Source organism: Lepisosteus platostomus, chromosome 7 (genome assembly GCF_059453375.1).
Source record: "Lepisosteus platostomus isolate fLepPlt1 chromosome 7, fLepPlt1.hap1, whole genome shotgun sequence".
NCBI lineage: Eukaryota > Metazoa > Chordata > Actinopteri > Semionotiformes > Lepisosteidae > Lepisosteus > Lepisosteus platostomus.
The window spans coordinates 63,841,307-63,859,167 of NC_142617.1; the positions used below are offsets into that span (position 1 = coordinate 63,841,307).

Consider the following 17,861-nt stretch of genomic DNA (forward strand, 5'->3'; position numbering starts at 1 on the left):
TTTTATTAAACAAATTTATTTTCAATAATTTATGGCAACTAAAGCAATTGCTTTCTGAGCACAGTTAAAGGGCATATTATAAACATATCAGTAGGTTGCCTACAAATGTTTATAATTTGCCATTCTCACATGTTAAAACATTACAAAAATGTCTGCTGCTTTCTGCAGGCTGGGATAGGGTTACATGTTGTAAACATAAAACACTGAACAATAATGGGCTTCGGTCTTCACCAAAACTGGAAAAAAAAGGAAACCAGTGGCCATTCTGCATCTAACCTTTAACATCAGTATTAAACTTTCATATAATGCTTTTGAAGACCAAAGATTTTCCATACTGGATCTCTTGTTTATGAAGTTTCATTCCTTTTCCAACCCATTCACACATAAGAGCATCAACCAACAGCATCACAGAAAAGAGCAAAGCATTGCAATGGTCATGTCAGGGAATGCATCTTGTAAGTGTGAGAAATAAAAGAGCAATCCAGCAATGAAAGGTTTATGATTTCAGGTGATGCCCAACTCTCCATCAGAGGAAGAGAAAACATGGGTTAATTAAAACTGGCTAAATTGTTTAGCAGCTTGTCTGAATCAAGAATGGTGGATTAGCAAAGCCAGTTCTGGTTATAAAGCCGACTGATTGCATTGTGGGCTCCTGACAATAAGGTTAACACACGTTCACTGGACAGGTACATGATTGCTCGTTTTAAAAGCTTGGGAACTGTTCATCCAAAGCACTGATTGTGGTCGCCCAAAGGTTGATGGATGCCCTGACAGATTGAAACACTTGTTATTCTTCATCAGACACCTGCTGGACAAGCACTAAGACAAGGAGTCTTGACCTGTCATTTCAATGAAATTCTCATTGAAGACAATTATTAACATGCGAGTTACTCAACTGGAAAACAAAGGGAAACTAATACAAAGCATTCATTACGCTGCTGCCAAAGACCGAGGACTTTAGTGTGGACACACTTTGAAAACATTAAAGGTGTTTAAATTGAAGAAAGTGTGGCAGAATCACATTTTTTTCTTCTGCTCCTTGAGTGCTGCATCATGGGTAAGGCTCAGACTGGGGTCCATTACAAGTAGGTATGACTGGAGCCACTAGGCCAAGGCCAGCAGACACCATCTGCCCTAATGAACACCAATCACCTATAATCTCCCTACGTGTAGAATATATGATGTTATCAATCCAAAGAGAAATGCCCATGCAGTTATGTGCTAGTTAAAAAAAAAACTCCAGGAAGAACAAAATTTAGTTCTCTCTCATCTCTCAGGCTACCCTTTTAACTTACAAATTTAGAAATAAAAACGTAAACTTTGCTGTACAGTCAATCCTTACCTGGGCATCAGCAGAATATATCCTAATAAAAACTTTCCACATGAATATTTTGGAACTGTTATGTTTTGTGGCTGCAAGTTGAAGATATTGAGCTTGGAGCACAAAACTGATTCATCCCACCAGTAGATCAATCAGGAAATCAATGGCTTAAATGGATAAATCAAACAGTTAAGGAGAAATAAAGCACTGTATAAGGTCTTAAATTAAATCCAGGTAAGGAAAATGAGGAAAACAAAACACAAGCAAAGATTACAAAAGATATTTGAAACACCCAGGGAGACGGCACATATTTCAGTATAGCTTTGACAGAAGAACAATACAGAAGTAAAATGGGAAACTAAGATGAAAGAGAACTGGCTAATGTATTATCTTTCAGATGTTTACTAAGCAAGGAAAAGACAAACCGCCTCAAACTGAGCCAATACAAAAAGAACAGGCAGATGGGTTACAAGTACAGGAAGCACTTAAAAACCCCGAGGTAATGGGTTTCAAGGGGACAGTTAGCAGTGATTAGAAAAACTAGATCTTAGTTAACTTGCTAGAGTTCTATGAACAAGCAACCAGACATCTGGTATATTTAGATTTTCAGAAAGCTTTTGATCATATTATAAAAGATTACTTCTCAAACTGCAGATGGTAGGCTTTTAAGGTACTATATGTTCTTGGATCAACCATGAACTGGTTAACAGACTGGAAACAGAGGGTACAAGGGCCCCCAATCCTTGTTCTTGAGGGTCTCTGAAGATGTTCCATGTATTTTTAAAGCACCAGGATCTCAAGAGCAAGGAGAAACTGTTGAACTGATCCAAAGAAGCCAAAGTGCTCATGCAGGTCGTTACAAACCCAGTTCACTGCAAGCCTATAGGCACTGGCCCTGTAAGACCAGGACTGGGGATCCCTGCTCAACACAGCTGGCATAACTGGCAAATTAGTCATGTTTGCACATACTACCTCATTAGGAAGGGAAGATTAGCAAACACTGCAGAAGCTGCAAAAGAGATTCCAAAAGATTTGGCATAAATTCAGGACTAGGCAAACACCTGGCAGATGGCAAAATAACATTTAATGTAGACAAAAGCAGGCTGCTAATTATGCAAGTAGCAAAAAAAGCATAAAAATAAAAGAGGAAACACCGAGTTTGATGAGGCTAGTTCCAAGAGACATGAGTTTAGCAACATTTTCAGCACAAACACTGGCAAAGCAAACAATGTTGAGATGTATCATTAAATGTATGCAATTTAAATCAAGGGATGTTGTTAAAACTGTACAATGCTCTAGCAAGACCACATTTAGAACACTGTGCACAATTTTGGTGATTGTGACAGATAAAAGGATATTACTGCTCTGGAATAAATCCAGAGAAAAGCAACCAGTTGCCATCTGGGGCTCACGGAAATGTCTTACACAGATGTGGAAAAAACTAAACAGTCTTGGACACAGAACACTATTAGGGGACCTGATTCAAGCATTCAAAATTCTCCAGGGCACAGTCAAAGTCAATCCAATCTACTTCTTCAGAAGCCACACAAACATTACAGGACACAAGTGGAAACTACAGGGATGTGCATTTAAACAGAAAACCAGAGGCACCTTTTCTCCACAATGTCTTGCAGGAGTCTGGAATAAGCCAAGCTGATCCCAGTCATACTGTTGAAGCTGAAACCATGGTTTCCTTCGCAAGAGGGCTAAATAAAATCAATTAGACCAATTAGTCTCTAAACGAACTAGAAAGGCCAAAATTCCTCCTCTCACTTAGTAAGTGTTCTTACACTGTTGTGTTTTACCTGTTGCTCTACCCCCATTTTACACTGCATACCAGTCACTCAACACAATCACAAATTACAATTATTCAGCAGTAATAAAATACTGATGTAAACTTTTCATGTTTTTCTTGAAAAGTGACTGTGCGCGTCACCACAGGGATTGGGGGCGCACCTCTTGGGTACATAAAGAGAATCATGAAGCCAGACTCAGAAGGAGGTAAGTGTACACATGACTAATTCAGACATTCAAAAGACCTCAAGGATGCCGTTTTTGAAATCCCAGCTAATACAGCAGTCTCCTGCTGCCTCAAATGGAACCCACTGCTGCAGGCTGGAAATAGCAGAATTATTTTCAATTAAGCAACATCCGAGTCAGTTTTCTGGTGTTCCGATTCTGTTTTACACCAAGTTTATTATTAAACTATTTGCTTAAATTTTGACTGATGCCTTTCCACTGATTCATCCTATGGCTACATTTACATTCCAAATCACAGTGCAACTAGACACGTTCATAATCAAAAGACTAAATGGAAGAAAGTGGCATGTTTTCATGAACCAATAATTTTTATTCCTCCATGCTTAAAAGTTTAGGAAATGATCTAAATTTGTCCCCCCGACCCTCCACCCCACACACCCTGCTGGGATGCAAATCACTAAGTCTAGGCATTTCAAATTAGCTCCATGCCAATTGGACTACAAAAGGCTCTGAAATAGGTTTGAGGCTCAAAGAACCAGGTACAGATGGTTCCTACCCATTTTTATATTGTGGAACGGCTGGAAACATTGCAGTCGACTCAGACCAAGATCAGGCTGCCAACACTTTCCCCAGAATAAAACCAGATAGATCTGGGACTTTCATCCTCAGAAGACTTCCATTAGATCAATGGGTCCCCTTATGTACAGGCACCCAACAATCCCCCTAAACTCCCGAGCAATGGCTACAGGAAAGAAAATTTACTCCAACTGTAAATGAATAACTGCTCTGCCAAGCTTGGCTCTTTGCAGTACAGACACCTGTGCCCAGGAAATTTCAATGATTCCATGAAGTGGCTTCAGAACCTCACCAATCAAGGGACAGGGCCTCTGTAGTAAAGGAGAAGCAAGCTCATATACGAACCCATGAATTGGTTAATCTGCTGGTGCAGAAGTGCAAATAAAGACATAAGTAAGCCAATAGTGGTACAATATAGACTGGTTTTCTAAAGTGACTATCAACACTCTCTCTGACACCCAAGCCTCCCCCCACACAGTACATTTACATACAGGTATAAAAAAAATAACACATTGCCACCAAGCTTTCATTCCCAGTAGAGATTTTCATTAAGAAAATATATATGGAAGTTAAATGAGAAATATACAATTGTTAATACAATAGTTAAGATGAAGAGCTATACTTTATTATAATTAAAAAATGGATTAGATCTTCCCTTTGCAGCGCATCTTGTTTCTTGGTTTCTAGGCGAGAGGTAAAGTGTATAAAAAAAGGCAGACTTTCAAGAGATACGCTCCACTTCCCTGCTTCCCATCATGCGATTGCTTTTGCTTCTGGTAGGAAGGCTTCCCAGTATTTTATAAGCTGAAAGAGAAGAATATGCTAAATAGTAACCTTTGTGTGGTGCAAATCAATCGTGACATTATCCACGCCATTGGACTTGCATCATGTGTGTAATTATATATTTTGACTGGGGGTAAGGTAATTACAGAACTAAAAACCATTCCACCTATTCATTGGAATACAAAATCCAACCATTGTAGGATACAAAATTCTACCTTCATGCCAACAGAGTACTCTAGGACATTGTCCAAATTTACACCCAGGAACTCTAAAATTCAATAAAGAGGTCTCAGTCTTTACAGCGATATGTTTCAGAGCACTTCTTGAGCATTTCATTTTAAAATAGTTTAAGTAAAATTGCCTTTATTAAAAAAAAATTCTCCATACCTGTTGCTGTGTATGTAGAAGTGTCTCAAGATATTTCACTAGCTGGGTCTTAAGGTCTCTGGCCTTCTCTTTCTGCAAAGACACAACAGGATATTCCTCACTAGGTCGAACAGACGTGGCCAAGAGACCCTTGGCTTTCTGCTTCATACAGAGTCCTGTCTCTGGGCTACAAGACGGGGAAGATTTTAATTTAAAACAGAGAACCACCTACCTCAAACCTGAGTACCTCTTTGCGAACCGTCGCAGAAATTCTCTCAAAATCCCTCTCATACTGCGTTACTCTGGACTCCCACTAAAAATAAAATCAAAGGAACAAAGAACATGTAAACAGATGTCCACATTTTTTACACTGCCTGTTGCTCAAGGGCTAATACTGGACAAAAGAGTCACGGTGAAGGAAACTCCATCTACCCACTAACTTCAGCGTGCAGCTCAGAACAAGGGCAGTGTCCACACAATCTGCAAGCATGCGGCTACCCAACTCGTATTTAACCAGTGGCATGTATGATTCACTGGAAAAATAAGGGTGCCCTTACCATATGTGGCTAATTAACTCTGGGAAAACAGTTCCCAATTCCAATCCTTGAGGTCCAGAATACTTCCGGTTATCTCCAAGTTAGAAACAGCCACACACTACAGTGAATGGTAAAATTGATTCAACTAAGGGTTAAGTGTAGCCAATGAACCGTTTTCAGATTCTTTGATAAATAAAAAAAAAAGACAAGAAAATCGGCAGGATTCTGGACCCCAAGGACTGGAGCTAGGAAACCGTGGTCTATATCTTCTGCAGTCATATTATCATCCAAAAAAAATACACGACGTCCACGTGAAATAAGTACCATCACCGCCGATTCTGAGATCCTTTAAATCTGTGATCTGAGAACTAAGAGGAGGCAGGAGGATGTTAGCAGACCAGCTTCCCCTCAACAGCTGCGCTTGTCCGGAGGATGACCCGCTCTCCCCCTCTGCCGTTACCTCCGAGATCTCGTCCTTCGCTTGCTGCAGTTTGTCCGGCTTGTTGGCCCACAGCAGCTTGGCTTCGGTCTCGCGTTTCTTCTGGAGCGTCGTCTGGGCGTCCTGCCACCGCTGCCAGGCCTTCATTCGCTGGTCAAAGCAGCCCTGGAAGGGAGGAACGGCAGAGAAGAGCGGGCGTCCCGGGTCATTCGGGACAACAACACGGCGCATTTCGATGCTCGAGCCGTTCAGCAGATTGAGATAACATAGGCTAAACCTGTGTAGGGGGTTGTGCGATACTGTGACTCTATGAGCTACAATCAATGGATTTCGCACTGAAGCGCCCGTTTTAGTTTGTAATAAAATATACAAATGCTGCAAATATACAGTATTTTAAACAAAATGTGAAATTGTCAATTATACAGTATACCCACCCAAAAGGGGAAATGCCAATTTTCTCAGATTAAACACATAGCTACAGCTCTGAGAGATGGGCATGCCCCGCCAATAAGTCTGCTAGTCTTTCATCTTTTAACAAGCTGGAGCTCCACAGCCCACAACAGCAGAGTTAGTGCCGAAAGAAGGAACAGTAGAAACCCGGCCTTCTAATGCCCACCATGTCCCTTTGGCACTCTCACAGTCATGGGCAATCCCAGCAGAAGTTAGCTTGTGAACGGGCAACATCCTGGTAAACATGCATGGGGAGTCTTGGCTATGGACAAGTGTGGTGCTGAGGGGGAGGCCGGTACCCTGACGGCGCCCAGCAGGCGGACGTAGTCGCTCAGCAGCTCCGCGAAGATGAAGAAGTCGTTGCCGGCCTGCTCCTGGTGGAGCTGCTCGATCTTGTCCTCCACCTCGGCCAGCTGGGACAGCGCGCGCGACAGCGCCGTGTTGTCCTCCGAGCTGCCCAGCATGGCCACGCTCTTGGCGAAGACCGCGGTATTGCCGGAGAGCTCTGCCGGGGAAACGCAGCAGAGCAGCATTCAGGTGGGCGGCCGCAGCGAGCGCCTTCTAAAACACGACCCCCTCCCGAGGCTCCGAGAAAGGCCTCGGCACAGATACGGGAGTCACCGCAGTACGAATAAAACAATTAATTAAAAAACAACCCGGGACATTTCAAATACAAAAACATGAAAACTTTTCAACTGGCTATGACGGTGGCTTGAGTCCTCACCTTTCCTGTGGTTGACCAATGCCTCTACCACAGCATGCAGCTTTCTCAACTGCTGCTCTTCACTCTCCACCTCCTGCAGCTTCTCTTCGAACCACTGAAAGGTACGGAAGGAAGGTGCAATGACCAGCGGGATAACAACCGAGGCAGATGGGAGACGGAAAACTGTGCTGCTGCCTATTAAGTATTTGTTAAGGCCATAGAGCGCACACTGTAGTGGGACAGATGGTCACAAACATCTAGCCTCCATTCCACCTGAACCATGCTTATGTAGATCGAACTGGAAGCCCAGACTGCAGACATGCATCAGTGCACTTCTTCACTCATGATTCAATCATATGACTGAATGAATGCTGTGATTTTATGCGTCTGAGCTCTGTAGATTCGGGAGGGTGTCTGCATGACTTACAACATCGGACTCGTTCATCTTGATGGTCATCTTGTTCACAGCGTCTGTCGCCCTGTTTAGCATCTTCAGGAATCCGGCCCCACTCAGTGCCTGAGTGCCCGTCGCTCGGGGTAACTGACAAACACAGGCACTCATTACTGAAGGAAGGAATATGGCTCAGTCAGCTCAAACAAATGGACTGCTAAACTTATGAGGAACCATTCAATTGGCTTGTGAATGGAAATTAACCACCCTTTACTCACACCTGCTATACACCTAACTAATCAAGTCCAACTAGGCCTGGGAAGGGAAAAAACACAAGACAGAAGAAAATATGAGAAGGAATTAGACTGGGTGAAAACAACCACATACGCTTTTAATACACAAATTAACTGCCTCAGAAGTACTGCTTTAAAATACAGAAGAATTAAAATAACTGCCACTTTAAATTTTAGCTATCCTACACAGGACCAAAACCAGAAATTATGGGGAAAAAAAAACATAAAAAGGGTAATCTACCTCATCTTTTTCCAGGAATTCCCGGACATCTGGGTCTTGTAACAACGATGGATGGCTGACTACTCTCTGAAGATACCTGAAAGAAGAGGGAATGAGGTCACCTGCAGCCACTTCAAGGCTAGCAAAGTGCGAACAGAAATTAATATACACAGCAAATGAGAATGAGAAATGAAATGGGAATGGTGCAGGTCAAGTTTTTTACCAAACTTTTTTTTTTATTCTTTTTTGCAGTCTTAAAGGAGTGAAATGCATCTTGTGCACCCGTATCTCACCTTTCTAAGGCTGCGCGCCGCCTTTCTACAAACTCTGCCGAGGACGAGTCTTCTTTCCCCACTTTAACTTTGGTCATCCCTGTAAAGTCAGGAGAAGAAATATCTTAACACTGGTTAAATTTAATCTCCTGATAAAGTGCACAGGGTAGACAATCTGATTTGATCACAAACCGAGTACGAAGTCAAGATCCAGTACAGTGAATTAAGCCTTGAGAGTTTATTATGCTTCAGTTCAAGGATTTTGCACATTCCCATTCCCAGTCTTCAATTTAGATCTTCCAATTTGCTCATATAAGACTAAAAACTTCAGTTGCGAGGACTGACAAAACTTCACACCTGATTTTAAGTTGCTTTGCTCCCAATTGAAACAACTTCAAAATAGCTAAGCCTGGCAGAAGAAGGCCAAGTTCAGACGGAATAGTCTCTGCTAAAAGTTGGATTGCACTTGCAGTATTGTTCTAGAAAAGCATTCGATAACGCTAAAACGACTGGACTTTGTAAGAAAAAGGACTGTTTAAGGAGTGCGGTTAAAGGCTACTACCAACCAATAAATCTCCTAATACAAGACTCGTTCCTACTCAATCAGATTGAAGCATTTGGAATAGGAAATCTCTAGCAACAGTGATATACTTCTTTGCAGACAGGAAAGGGCAAGGATTAACGAGACAACATAAGAGGAATGCACTGCTCATCTCGAGCTCCTGAGGTGTTGCCAAAAGTGGAATAAAGTTCCCGAACCGTAACAGAAACAAGGAGAAAAAACTGCACTTGCCAAGTATGCTCTTTTCTGGAGGTGGAGGCACAATGTATCCGTTCTGAGAGTGCTTCTCAGAAAGCTTCTCGTAGAGCCCCAAGAAATCACTGAACCTCCGCTTCACAGTGAAGGTCTTGCTCTTGAACATGGGCAAAGTGGTCTGGAAAGCAAGTCAACAAGGAAAAAATAAAATAAAGTCTCTTCTACCGTGAATCCTGTAATGGAAAGTTATTGAGAAAAAGTGTTTTATCCTAAAAATGTTGTTTACGGGCAGAGCTATGCTGCAGAAGCAGCTGGATACTTAGAACAAAGTGTGATAGCACCCAGCTCGTCAAGGGCACAGGATGTTTTACTAAAGTTTATCTCTGCTGCTTGAAGAAAGGAGTATGAGAAACTATTTGAATAACTGCTCTTCTTTGCTTAAAGCAAAAACCTATAAGGAATGGAAAAGTACTGCTTTGCCTGTCCTTGAAGTGTTGCATCAGCTTAAAAAAAGATATAAAACAAGGGCTCTCCCTGCTTGCTTTTGAATCGGCCTTCACTTCTCTGCACAGATGGGTGATGGCTTTTTCCCCATATTGCAATATGAATAAAGACCTTACTGAGCGAATGAGAACACCTCTCCTGGCTCTTCTTTAATAAAATTCCACGACAATCCGTATTTCCATGACGCACCAAAGTTAAAAGAAAAGAACTGCGCTGGGCCAATATCCAAACTGTAAAGATCTCAAATTGAAACGAACTAGTTTCAGAATTTTAGAGACATATGACCATGCCACATCTTTTACATATAGTATATGAAAGCATTATCTCTGCTTTTGAGGTGATATGTTAATAATAATTAAATTTTAACACATTGAAAAATAAAAAAGTTATTTTCATTGTAATGTATGTGAAGGTACAGCTGCATCTTTAGGAAGTCAAGAATGCCCACAATTGTTCTGCACACAAAGCTACTGCAGAAGCAAGATCTGTGATCTTTTAACATACCTGTGTAGACACTTTGTAAACCATATAAGCATTCATGCCATCCCCTGAAATAAAGAAAATGGAGAAATTAAAAATAATTACTGGCGACAAGAAAAAAAAATCAATTTTCCCCCTGATTTTCCCCCTCTTTGTTAAAGGTTGTGCTATCAAATCAATAGAAGGCAGGAGTCACAATTAGAGCAAAGGTTTAATACAACACTATCTATCCATTTTGTCACCACTTTATCCAGCACAGTGGTTAGCACCGCTGCCTCACAGCACTGAGGTCCTGCGTTCAATTCCTGGGGTGCTAACAGCCTGGAGCTTGTATGTTCTTCCTGCGTTCACGTGGGTTTCTTCCCACACTCCAAAGACATATGGGAAAATGAATTGACTTTTGGGAAGATTGGCCCTGGTGTGAGTGTGTCCTGCCATTGGACTGGCGTTCTGCCAGAGGTGTACGCCTGCCTTGTGCCTGGCGCTTGTGCGGTGGCTCTGTGGCTCAGGATCTGCGCCTGTGGCTGGAAGGTTGCCAGTTTAAATCCTGCGGCCGGCAGAGGCATCCTACTCCATTGGGCCCCTGAGCAAGGCCCTTAACCCCAACTGCTCCAGGGGTGCCGTACAATGGCTGACCCTGCGCTCTGACCCCCAGCTTCTCTCCCTGTCTGTGTATCTGTGTCTCATGGAGAGCAAGTTGGGGTATGCGAAAAGACACAATTCCTAATACAAGAAATTGTATAGGGCCAAAAAAGTGATCATATCTCTTACTTGAACAGGCTATGGCTCCCCCATGACCTAGCCTTTAAAAACTCTCATCAGTCAAGAAATGCAAAAGGAATATGGGACAAACACTTCCACGGTTCGCTTTGGTTCAATAAAAAGAACAAAATGAAATACAAGCTCACCGATTTTTTCAGGATGGGTAACCGCAATATTCAGCTCAAACTTGTCCTCGCTCTCCTCTTCTTCCAGCTACAACAAACGGTTGTAACAGTCATGCTGGTGAAACATCGCCTTTGCCCAAACACAGCCACGCCAGCAATTATTATTATTATTATTATTATTATTATTATTATTAGAGTTATACACACGTGGTTAAAAAAACTGGACAGTCCCTGACAGACACCCATATTTACAAATTCTCCATAACTTAATTTAAAACAATTTAATAATTTTGAACCTAGTCACTAAAAGATCTACACTTTATATATATATATATTCTTGATAAGTATTTATGGCTGGAAGAAAAAACATCCTAATAAAAGTTTATACTAAATATATAAAGGGAGGTATTAAGCTCTGGACTATTAGCTTCCAACTGGATTGAGAGGAAGCAATCCCTTCTGTTCTCCAACATCTCCCTGTACTGGGGTGAAATGCAGTGGTCTGCCTTCTGCAGCATGCTTCACACTGCCAGCCCTGTGGTGAAGAGCGAGCACGCAGCACCCACCTCTTCCAGGGTTTTCGGCTGTGTCTTGGAAGTGCTTGGAGTGACACCGAGAGCAGGAGCCGGCACAGAGGGCTTGGCTGGTTCCTTCTTCCTCTCACTGCGAGGACTGTCCAATGACAGCTCAACGGTGGCTTCTGCGAGGAAAGAGGGAAGGAGTTCAACACGGTTAAACATCATTGAGCCTATCTGGCGTACTCTCAAAAAAAAGAGGAAAAATATGTTCCTTTCTTGGAGGGATAGGAATTGTTGCAAAAGAAATTGATGCATGGATTTGTATACATTGTGTACCCTTGATAGGAAAATTCTGAATTCAATCATAATTAATGAGAGCCGCATGCTTGTTTCTGTGTTTCTTTGATCCCTTTATTTATATGCAAGTGTAGATCTTTCATTTCTATCACCGCTCCTAGGACAACACACTGGCAAAATAAATTCTGCATCACAAATGCAAAATGACAACATTGCAACCAAGGTAGAACCCGGGAAGATGTCTTTAATGGAAATGCTAATGCTAACTTACCACCATTGGCAGAATGTCTACAGATCAAGCTTTCCGAGAGATGACTCGCTCAGTAAACATTACACATGCATGTTGATTACCTGAAACTGCAACAGATGCTTGTGGTTTTCCTGGGATGCTATTTAAAGATTAATTGCCCCTCTGCAATTAGGACACTGTGAAAATATACTTACCTAACAACAGAATACAAATGCTCCAGTTAGACCCAGAATTAGCCTAGTGCTCATGAGATATTGACAAGCTCACAGAACAGCACAGCTCTCTCTAAGGGACACGTTCCACGGTCTTTTGTCCTTTTCTGCTGCTGATCAGCAATGTAATCCATAAAACACAATTAAGTTCCGTGCAGTTTGGAAAATTAGCTGGTCTATTCTTCTGTTTTAGGTTAAGTTCCTGCATCTGATCTAAAGAAACTCCTAAAATCTAAAAAGACTCCCAGAAGATGATTCGGCATGGAACTTGTTCACAGTGAGCCCATTGTTGCTGGAGAGATACGTGCAGAACCAGCAATATCAGCTACACAATATTGCCACAACAGGAATCTTTTGCCACACTAGAGACCGAGGTAATGAAGTGATAGGTTATATCAGTAGAAGTGATCCAGCTCAGAGAAGTCTCTTTTAAGCAGTGCCCTCGAAGCCCTCAAACATGTGAGGCAGCCAGTCCCTACATTAACACAGTCACTGGCTAGAAGCTAGGAAACCTGATTGTTCTGACTTTTCTGTGCTACTGTAACTCTCAGCTTAGGAAGTTCTAGTAAAAGTGTAATGCAGGTAATAAGATGCAATTAACAAGCTGATCTCATTTTCAAGCTCTAATCCTGTAGCTTGACAAAGTCCTTTATGTCAAACCCCTTTCCCACAAATATTGGGACAACTCTAACCCCATTGAAGGAGGAGGTAGAGACTCCAAGCATAACTATAAGCCTGTCCAAATTGGAGCCTTTTCTGGAAATGTTGGAGTACATTTTCTGCTCGGCTAACCAAATGACATTTGCATGGAAAAAATAATTCACAAGATAAGTCCTGTAGATTTTATTAAGACATTAAAGATCTTAAGTAAGATACCTGCAAATATATCCTGTTCTTCATCATCTGAATGCAGCCCATTAGTCTTGGTACTGGTGACTGTGTTGCTGGCTGTAGTTCCAGTTGTGGTGTTGTTTGTAGTGAAGATATTGCTGCTCTGGGGTAGGGGATCCGTCTTGGGTTCCGACACTTTGCTCTGGACGCAGAAGACAAAACAAAGCATATTTAGACACGAGTAGATACACATTGCATGAAGTGCAAGTATTTATGTATACAACTCCAATAGAGGAGTGGTGCAGCCTTCACTGACAGCACTGCAAGCCTGAAACACCAGGGGTTTCTGCAGCACTCGGAACGGAGAAAGTCCTGGCAGGCTCATCCCAGCCTACTCGTGTTGGTGCTCAGCCACTTGTGTGCCACCACTTGCAGGATTCTGGTCCCAGGTGGCTAGTGCCATGTCCCAGACTCGAACCTGTGATGCCAGGATAACAGGGCTCAATCTATGCTCAGGTGAGCATATTTCTCAGTTCAGCCACTCCAGAGTCCTTACTGCCCCCTTTTAGATTTATTTCCCATTCTAAAGAATTCAAGCAAATAACTTCTCAAGGCTGAATGGCAGGAAGTGAAGTGGGGACATGCTTCGGTGTTGCACTGGGCTCAGTGCATGGCTTCCATGGAAGGACATGCATGCTCATTACCTCCATATGACCTCCCTTACCACATGACATTACCTCCACCCTGCTGTGGAAGGTAATGATGGAATGATGTTTACAGAAACATTCCCTTGGCCCATTCTGACTGGGCCATGCAGTACGACAATGAGTCAAATACAACCAAGACGTTCAACAGAAGAAAAAAACGGGAAAATCTCAGACTAAGGCAGACTCTACATTTAAACCCATTTGCTGAAGATGAAAACGAACAGAGAAGAACCCAGAGTGGCAGTAACACAGCATCTTAAATACTTGCACAATGAATCTGGCAAGTTCAATGGATCACTAACATCATGCATTTATCATCTCAAACCTATATGCAACCAAATACTGAAATGTACTTTAAACTGTATGTCTCCCAAAACTCATCACTTCACTCACTGGCCCGAACACAAAGTATGCTTTTCCCCTAATGTGATCGAAGGTATGCATGACATCTCTCTGAAATAAAATGCATACCATACTTTTTTTCCAATTAATATTAATTGGATGATTGTAAATACAAACTGCTTGACCATAAAGCAGAAATGAGCTTTGAAGTGCTCTCCTGGTATGTCTGAAAGGCACTGTACCTTTGAAAACAGCTGTATTGTTTTTGTGTGCATGACCTGTTGAGGATAGCAGATTTAGAAGTTGAAAACAAGCCCATTACTCTGCTTCACTGCACGAGCATCCACTGCACAAGGGCTGCCCCCAGATCCAGCCTGGAAAGGCAGGGTGACTCACAGACGCAAGACACAGCTTCTGCATGAGCAGTCACATCCTGCAAAGCCGCTGAGCCATGCCAGCAGACAGCGGGGCATCGGTGGAAATCAATCTCGCCCTTAGTAAGGGACAAAGGCTTCAAGACCTTGAGTCCCAATAAATTTGGTCGTTAGATATACACCCATTAAAACAAACGCCCAACCCACAGAACAAACATCTCACCAATTCTGTGGCAATAATAAGACTCAATGTTCATGCGCACATAATCAAAAAGGTGCAATATAAGTACTACAAATACCACAGACACTGGCAGAAAAATGCCAACATGAAGGCCTTTTTAATGGTTTGAATTGTAGACCGTATCAAGTGATCAAATAGGCTATTTCAAATTTACTTGAAATTACGGTAAAATATTACCCTAATTATCTTCCAAATATTGCATTACCCTAAACAGTGGGGACTACTGCACTGCAAGATCGTCACAGTAAGCTTAACAGCCCATGAGCTGTAAATGAAAGCAAAAAAGGTGTCACTCATCATTCACAACTGAAGAACACAACCAAGTTCAGCACAGCCAGACTGGAGGAGAAGCAGGCCAGTTCATGGGGCCTTCATGAGCTCAATCATAGCACTGGTTATACTGTGAAACCGTTTACAAGGCCTTAGGCCAGGCCAGAATACCTACAGTTTTTTCTCGATCACAACTGTACCAGCTGTCAGCTTTTCCAGCCTGAAGCATGGGGGAGAGTAGGGCCTGCACTGAACCTTAACACCAGAGCACCAAGCCCAGCTGCACAAAGAGAGGCTTACAGACTAACTTTCAAAAAGAGGAAGCACTCTTAAAAAAAAAACGCTCACAATGCATTCAAGAGGAATTGTATTTTAGGCCACAGAAACGTATTTATTGTGGAAAGAGGGAAGTTTTATTCATTTAAAGTGAAGTATCAAATAAAAAGTACTTGCCACTGCTGGAAATCTATGCATAATATTAACATATTAGAGCTGTTGAGCTCTGCACAAAAACAAAAGTCAAATCACAGTCTGTCAAACCAAGACTTTGACTCATCTCCGTTAAAAAACAGCTCGTGGCACCACAGCACAGTTCACATTTATTTTCGGATTCAAACACTTAGACCAGCTGCTACTTTGCTCAAATCGGGTTTTTTAAAAATACTTTTCCAACACCTGACAGGTTTCAGGCAGGAGCGTTCTGAGAGCAGGCACTTGATGCAAAGTGAAAGACCCAGCAGAGCAATAGAGTGTAACCTAACAAAAAAAACTGTAAAAAGGTGTCTTTGGCAGTATTTTGTAATCATAGACGCCATCTCTTTTTACCTCAGCAGTATTAGGAACGAGTAAGATTAGAAAAACCCATACAATAAGCTCGTACAAAGAGTTATGCGCCTCACAATAGAGGGCTTTGTGTTTAGGAAACGTTTTTTAGTCTTATCTTCGCCTGAACGGTTTGTTCAGGGTTAGAAGTGGCTTCAAGTTAACACCAAGCTCATTAAACGCAGTGCAAAACGTCAAAATAGTCTTTAGTTTTCAGCTAGATTCCGAAGCTCATGTGCCGAACAATTACAACTATGAAGCTACGGGTACGGCTAATGCAATATTACTTGGCATGTCAGGTGTTTTACAAAATTGCGCAAGACTAATGCAAAACTCTAGACAATTTTACTTTAAAAAAATCAACCTAACCTTCTATTTACATTCTCTTCTGCTCCCCTTCCGAAAACAGCCAAGGGGTTTGTTTAGAAAAGTTCGACTTCTCCAAGGATAACTACTAAATATTCTATTAGTTGCTTTCTTCGGGGTATTATGTAAAAACACTTTCTATACACTGAACTAAGTTGGTCACCCCTTAATCCTGGGATCTAAAAATACTTTTTATTACACGTTTTATTACTGTAAAAAAACTGCATAAGTAATCCCACGTTTTCAGGGGATCTCCTATTTTTAAACGAATGCATCAGTTACCAGAATTCAGTCTGCTGTTCTTGGGACGTGTTACACTTCAAAGCTGAGTTTTGACCACAAAAACAGCCGTTGCGCCATGCCTGCGATAACGCTATAGCCCGGCCGAGCCGTCCTGTTGCAACAGTAACAAAATCACAGGCCAGCAGAGAGGAGCGGTGCACTCGCGGAAATTCAGGAGGCGAGACGTTCAGCTGTCAACAGGCTTGAGTCAAAGTCTACAAGCCTCATGCTCTACACAGGCGTTAATCGGGAGTAACCCAGCCCCGGTTCAGCCGTTATGTAGTAGATGTGAATTTGAAAGCATCAATATCTAAATCCGTCCAAGACGAAATTCCAACACGATTGCAAAAACCTTCCATACACGGATCCGTCAATGCAGCCTTGCAGCCACCCTCTGTACCTGTACCCATGCAGAAGCCTTCGTGTTTGTATTGTACAACAACGAATACAAAACCGTTAAAAAAAACTTAAGCAAATAACAAATCACACCGCACAGCCAACCACGATAGTTTCCAATTCTTCGTTCAGACCTGACGGGGAATCCCGATTTTTTTTGTGGGGGGCCTAACCGTTAACACTGGAAGAACTTTTTTTTTTCCTGCTCAGGTTCCTCTCCGGATGAAGGAAACCTGTCAAAAAATAAATAAATGTTCGCCCTCTCTCTTAACCTCCCCCGTGAATCCGCAGCGCCCACATCGACCCCTCGCTCACAAGGCCAGTGAAAATATCCTCGCCCTCGTCGCTGTCCCCGTCCCCCGCGGCGGGCTCCGGCTCCGGGTCCTCGGATTCCGGGAAGGGAGGGGGACTCCGCTCCGAGCTGGTCGCCATTTTTACTCAACAGCAAACAGGAGACGGCGAGCATCACAAAACTTTATTGGAGACGCACACACTGAGAGAGAAAGAGAGGGGGAGAAAAAATCTCCAAAAGGGGCCGAGAACAAGTACAACGACACCTGCTGGTGGTAGCGGACAATGGTCGTCTTAACTCCTGCAAAAAAAAAAGAGGCGTCACACGTCCAGTATATAGCTACTTGTAGGGTTGAACGCCAGCTTTGAGAAAGTAAAACAGTACGGCGATATAATGCATATAACACACCTGCACTCTACATATAATAATATTGTGCAAATAAGTTCTCTATACATATTTGTATAGTGATTATGCCCAGTATAACATGAGCAGAATTGAATTAAACACGGAGATGCATACTCATACGTAATAATAATAATAATAATAATAATAATAATAATAATAATAATAATAATAATAATAATTGCTTACATTTATATAGCGCTTTTCTGGACACTCCACTCAAAGCGCTTTACAGGCAATGGGGACTCCCCTCCACCACTACCAACGTACAGTATTATAACTGTTTCAGTGGCCAAGCAGT

At 42.2% G+C, this 17,861-nt stretch overlaps 1 protein-coding gene across 1 annotated transcript; it reads right to left on the minus strand.

Annotated features, from left to right (window-relative positions):
• snx1a (sorting nexin 1a) lies at positions 1-17,369 on the minus strand. Its single transcript, XM_088641746.1, has 15 exons — positions 17,182-17,369; positions 13,112-13,268; positions 11,525-11,658; positions 10,980-11,046; positions 10,096-10,139; positions 9,124-9,265; positions 8,352-8,430; positions 8,080-8,155; positions 7,582-7,695; positions 7,176-7,269; positions 6,751-6,956; positions 6,023-6,166; positions 5,259-5,339; positions 5,048-5,119; positions 1-4,681 (listed from the first exon to the last, which is right to left on the minus strand). Exons 1-15 carry the CDS (start codon positions 17,296-17,298, stop codon positions 4,631-4,633), a joined length of 1,578 nt encoding a protein of 525 aa, XP_088497872.1. The 5' UTR covers positions 17,299-17,369; the 3' UTR covers positions 1-4,630.
• Between the last annotated feature and the right edge of the window lie 492 nt (positions 17,370-17,861).

What these genes read in the sequence shown, in the direction of transcription:
- snx1a (XM_088641746.1), bottom strand. Translation starts at nt 17,298, where the DNA reads ATGGCGACCAGCTCGGAGCGGAGTCCCCCTCCCTTCCCGGAATCCGAG. An exon ending in AATTCCTGGAAAAAGATGAG is followed by an intron (nt 7,696 to 8,079) that starts GTAGATTACCCT and finishes TGTGTTTGTCAG; the next exon opens with TTACCCCGAGCGACGGGCAC. An exon ending in AAGAGGTACTCAGGTTTGAG is followed by an intron (nt 5,120 to 5,258) that starts GTAGGTGGTTCT and finishes GTGTCTTTGCAG; the next exon opens with AAAGAGAAGGCCAGAGACCT.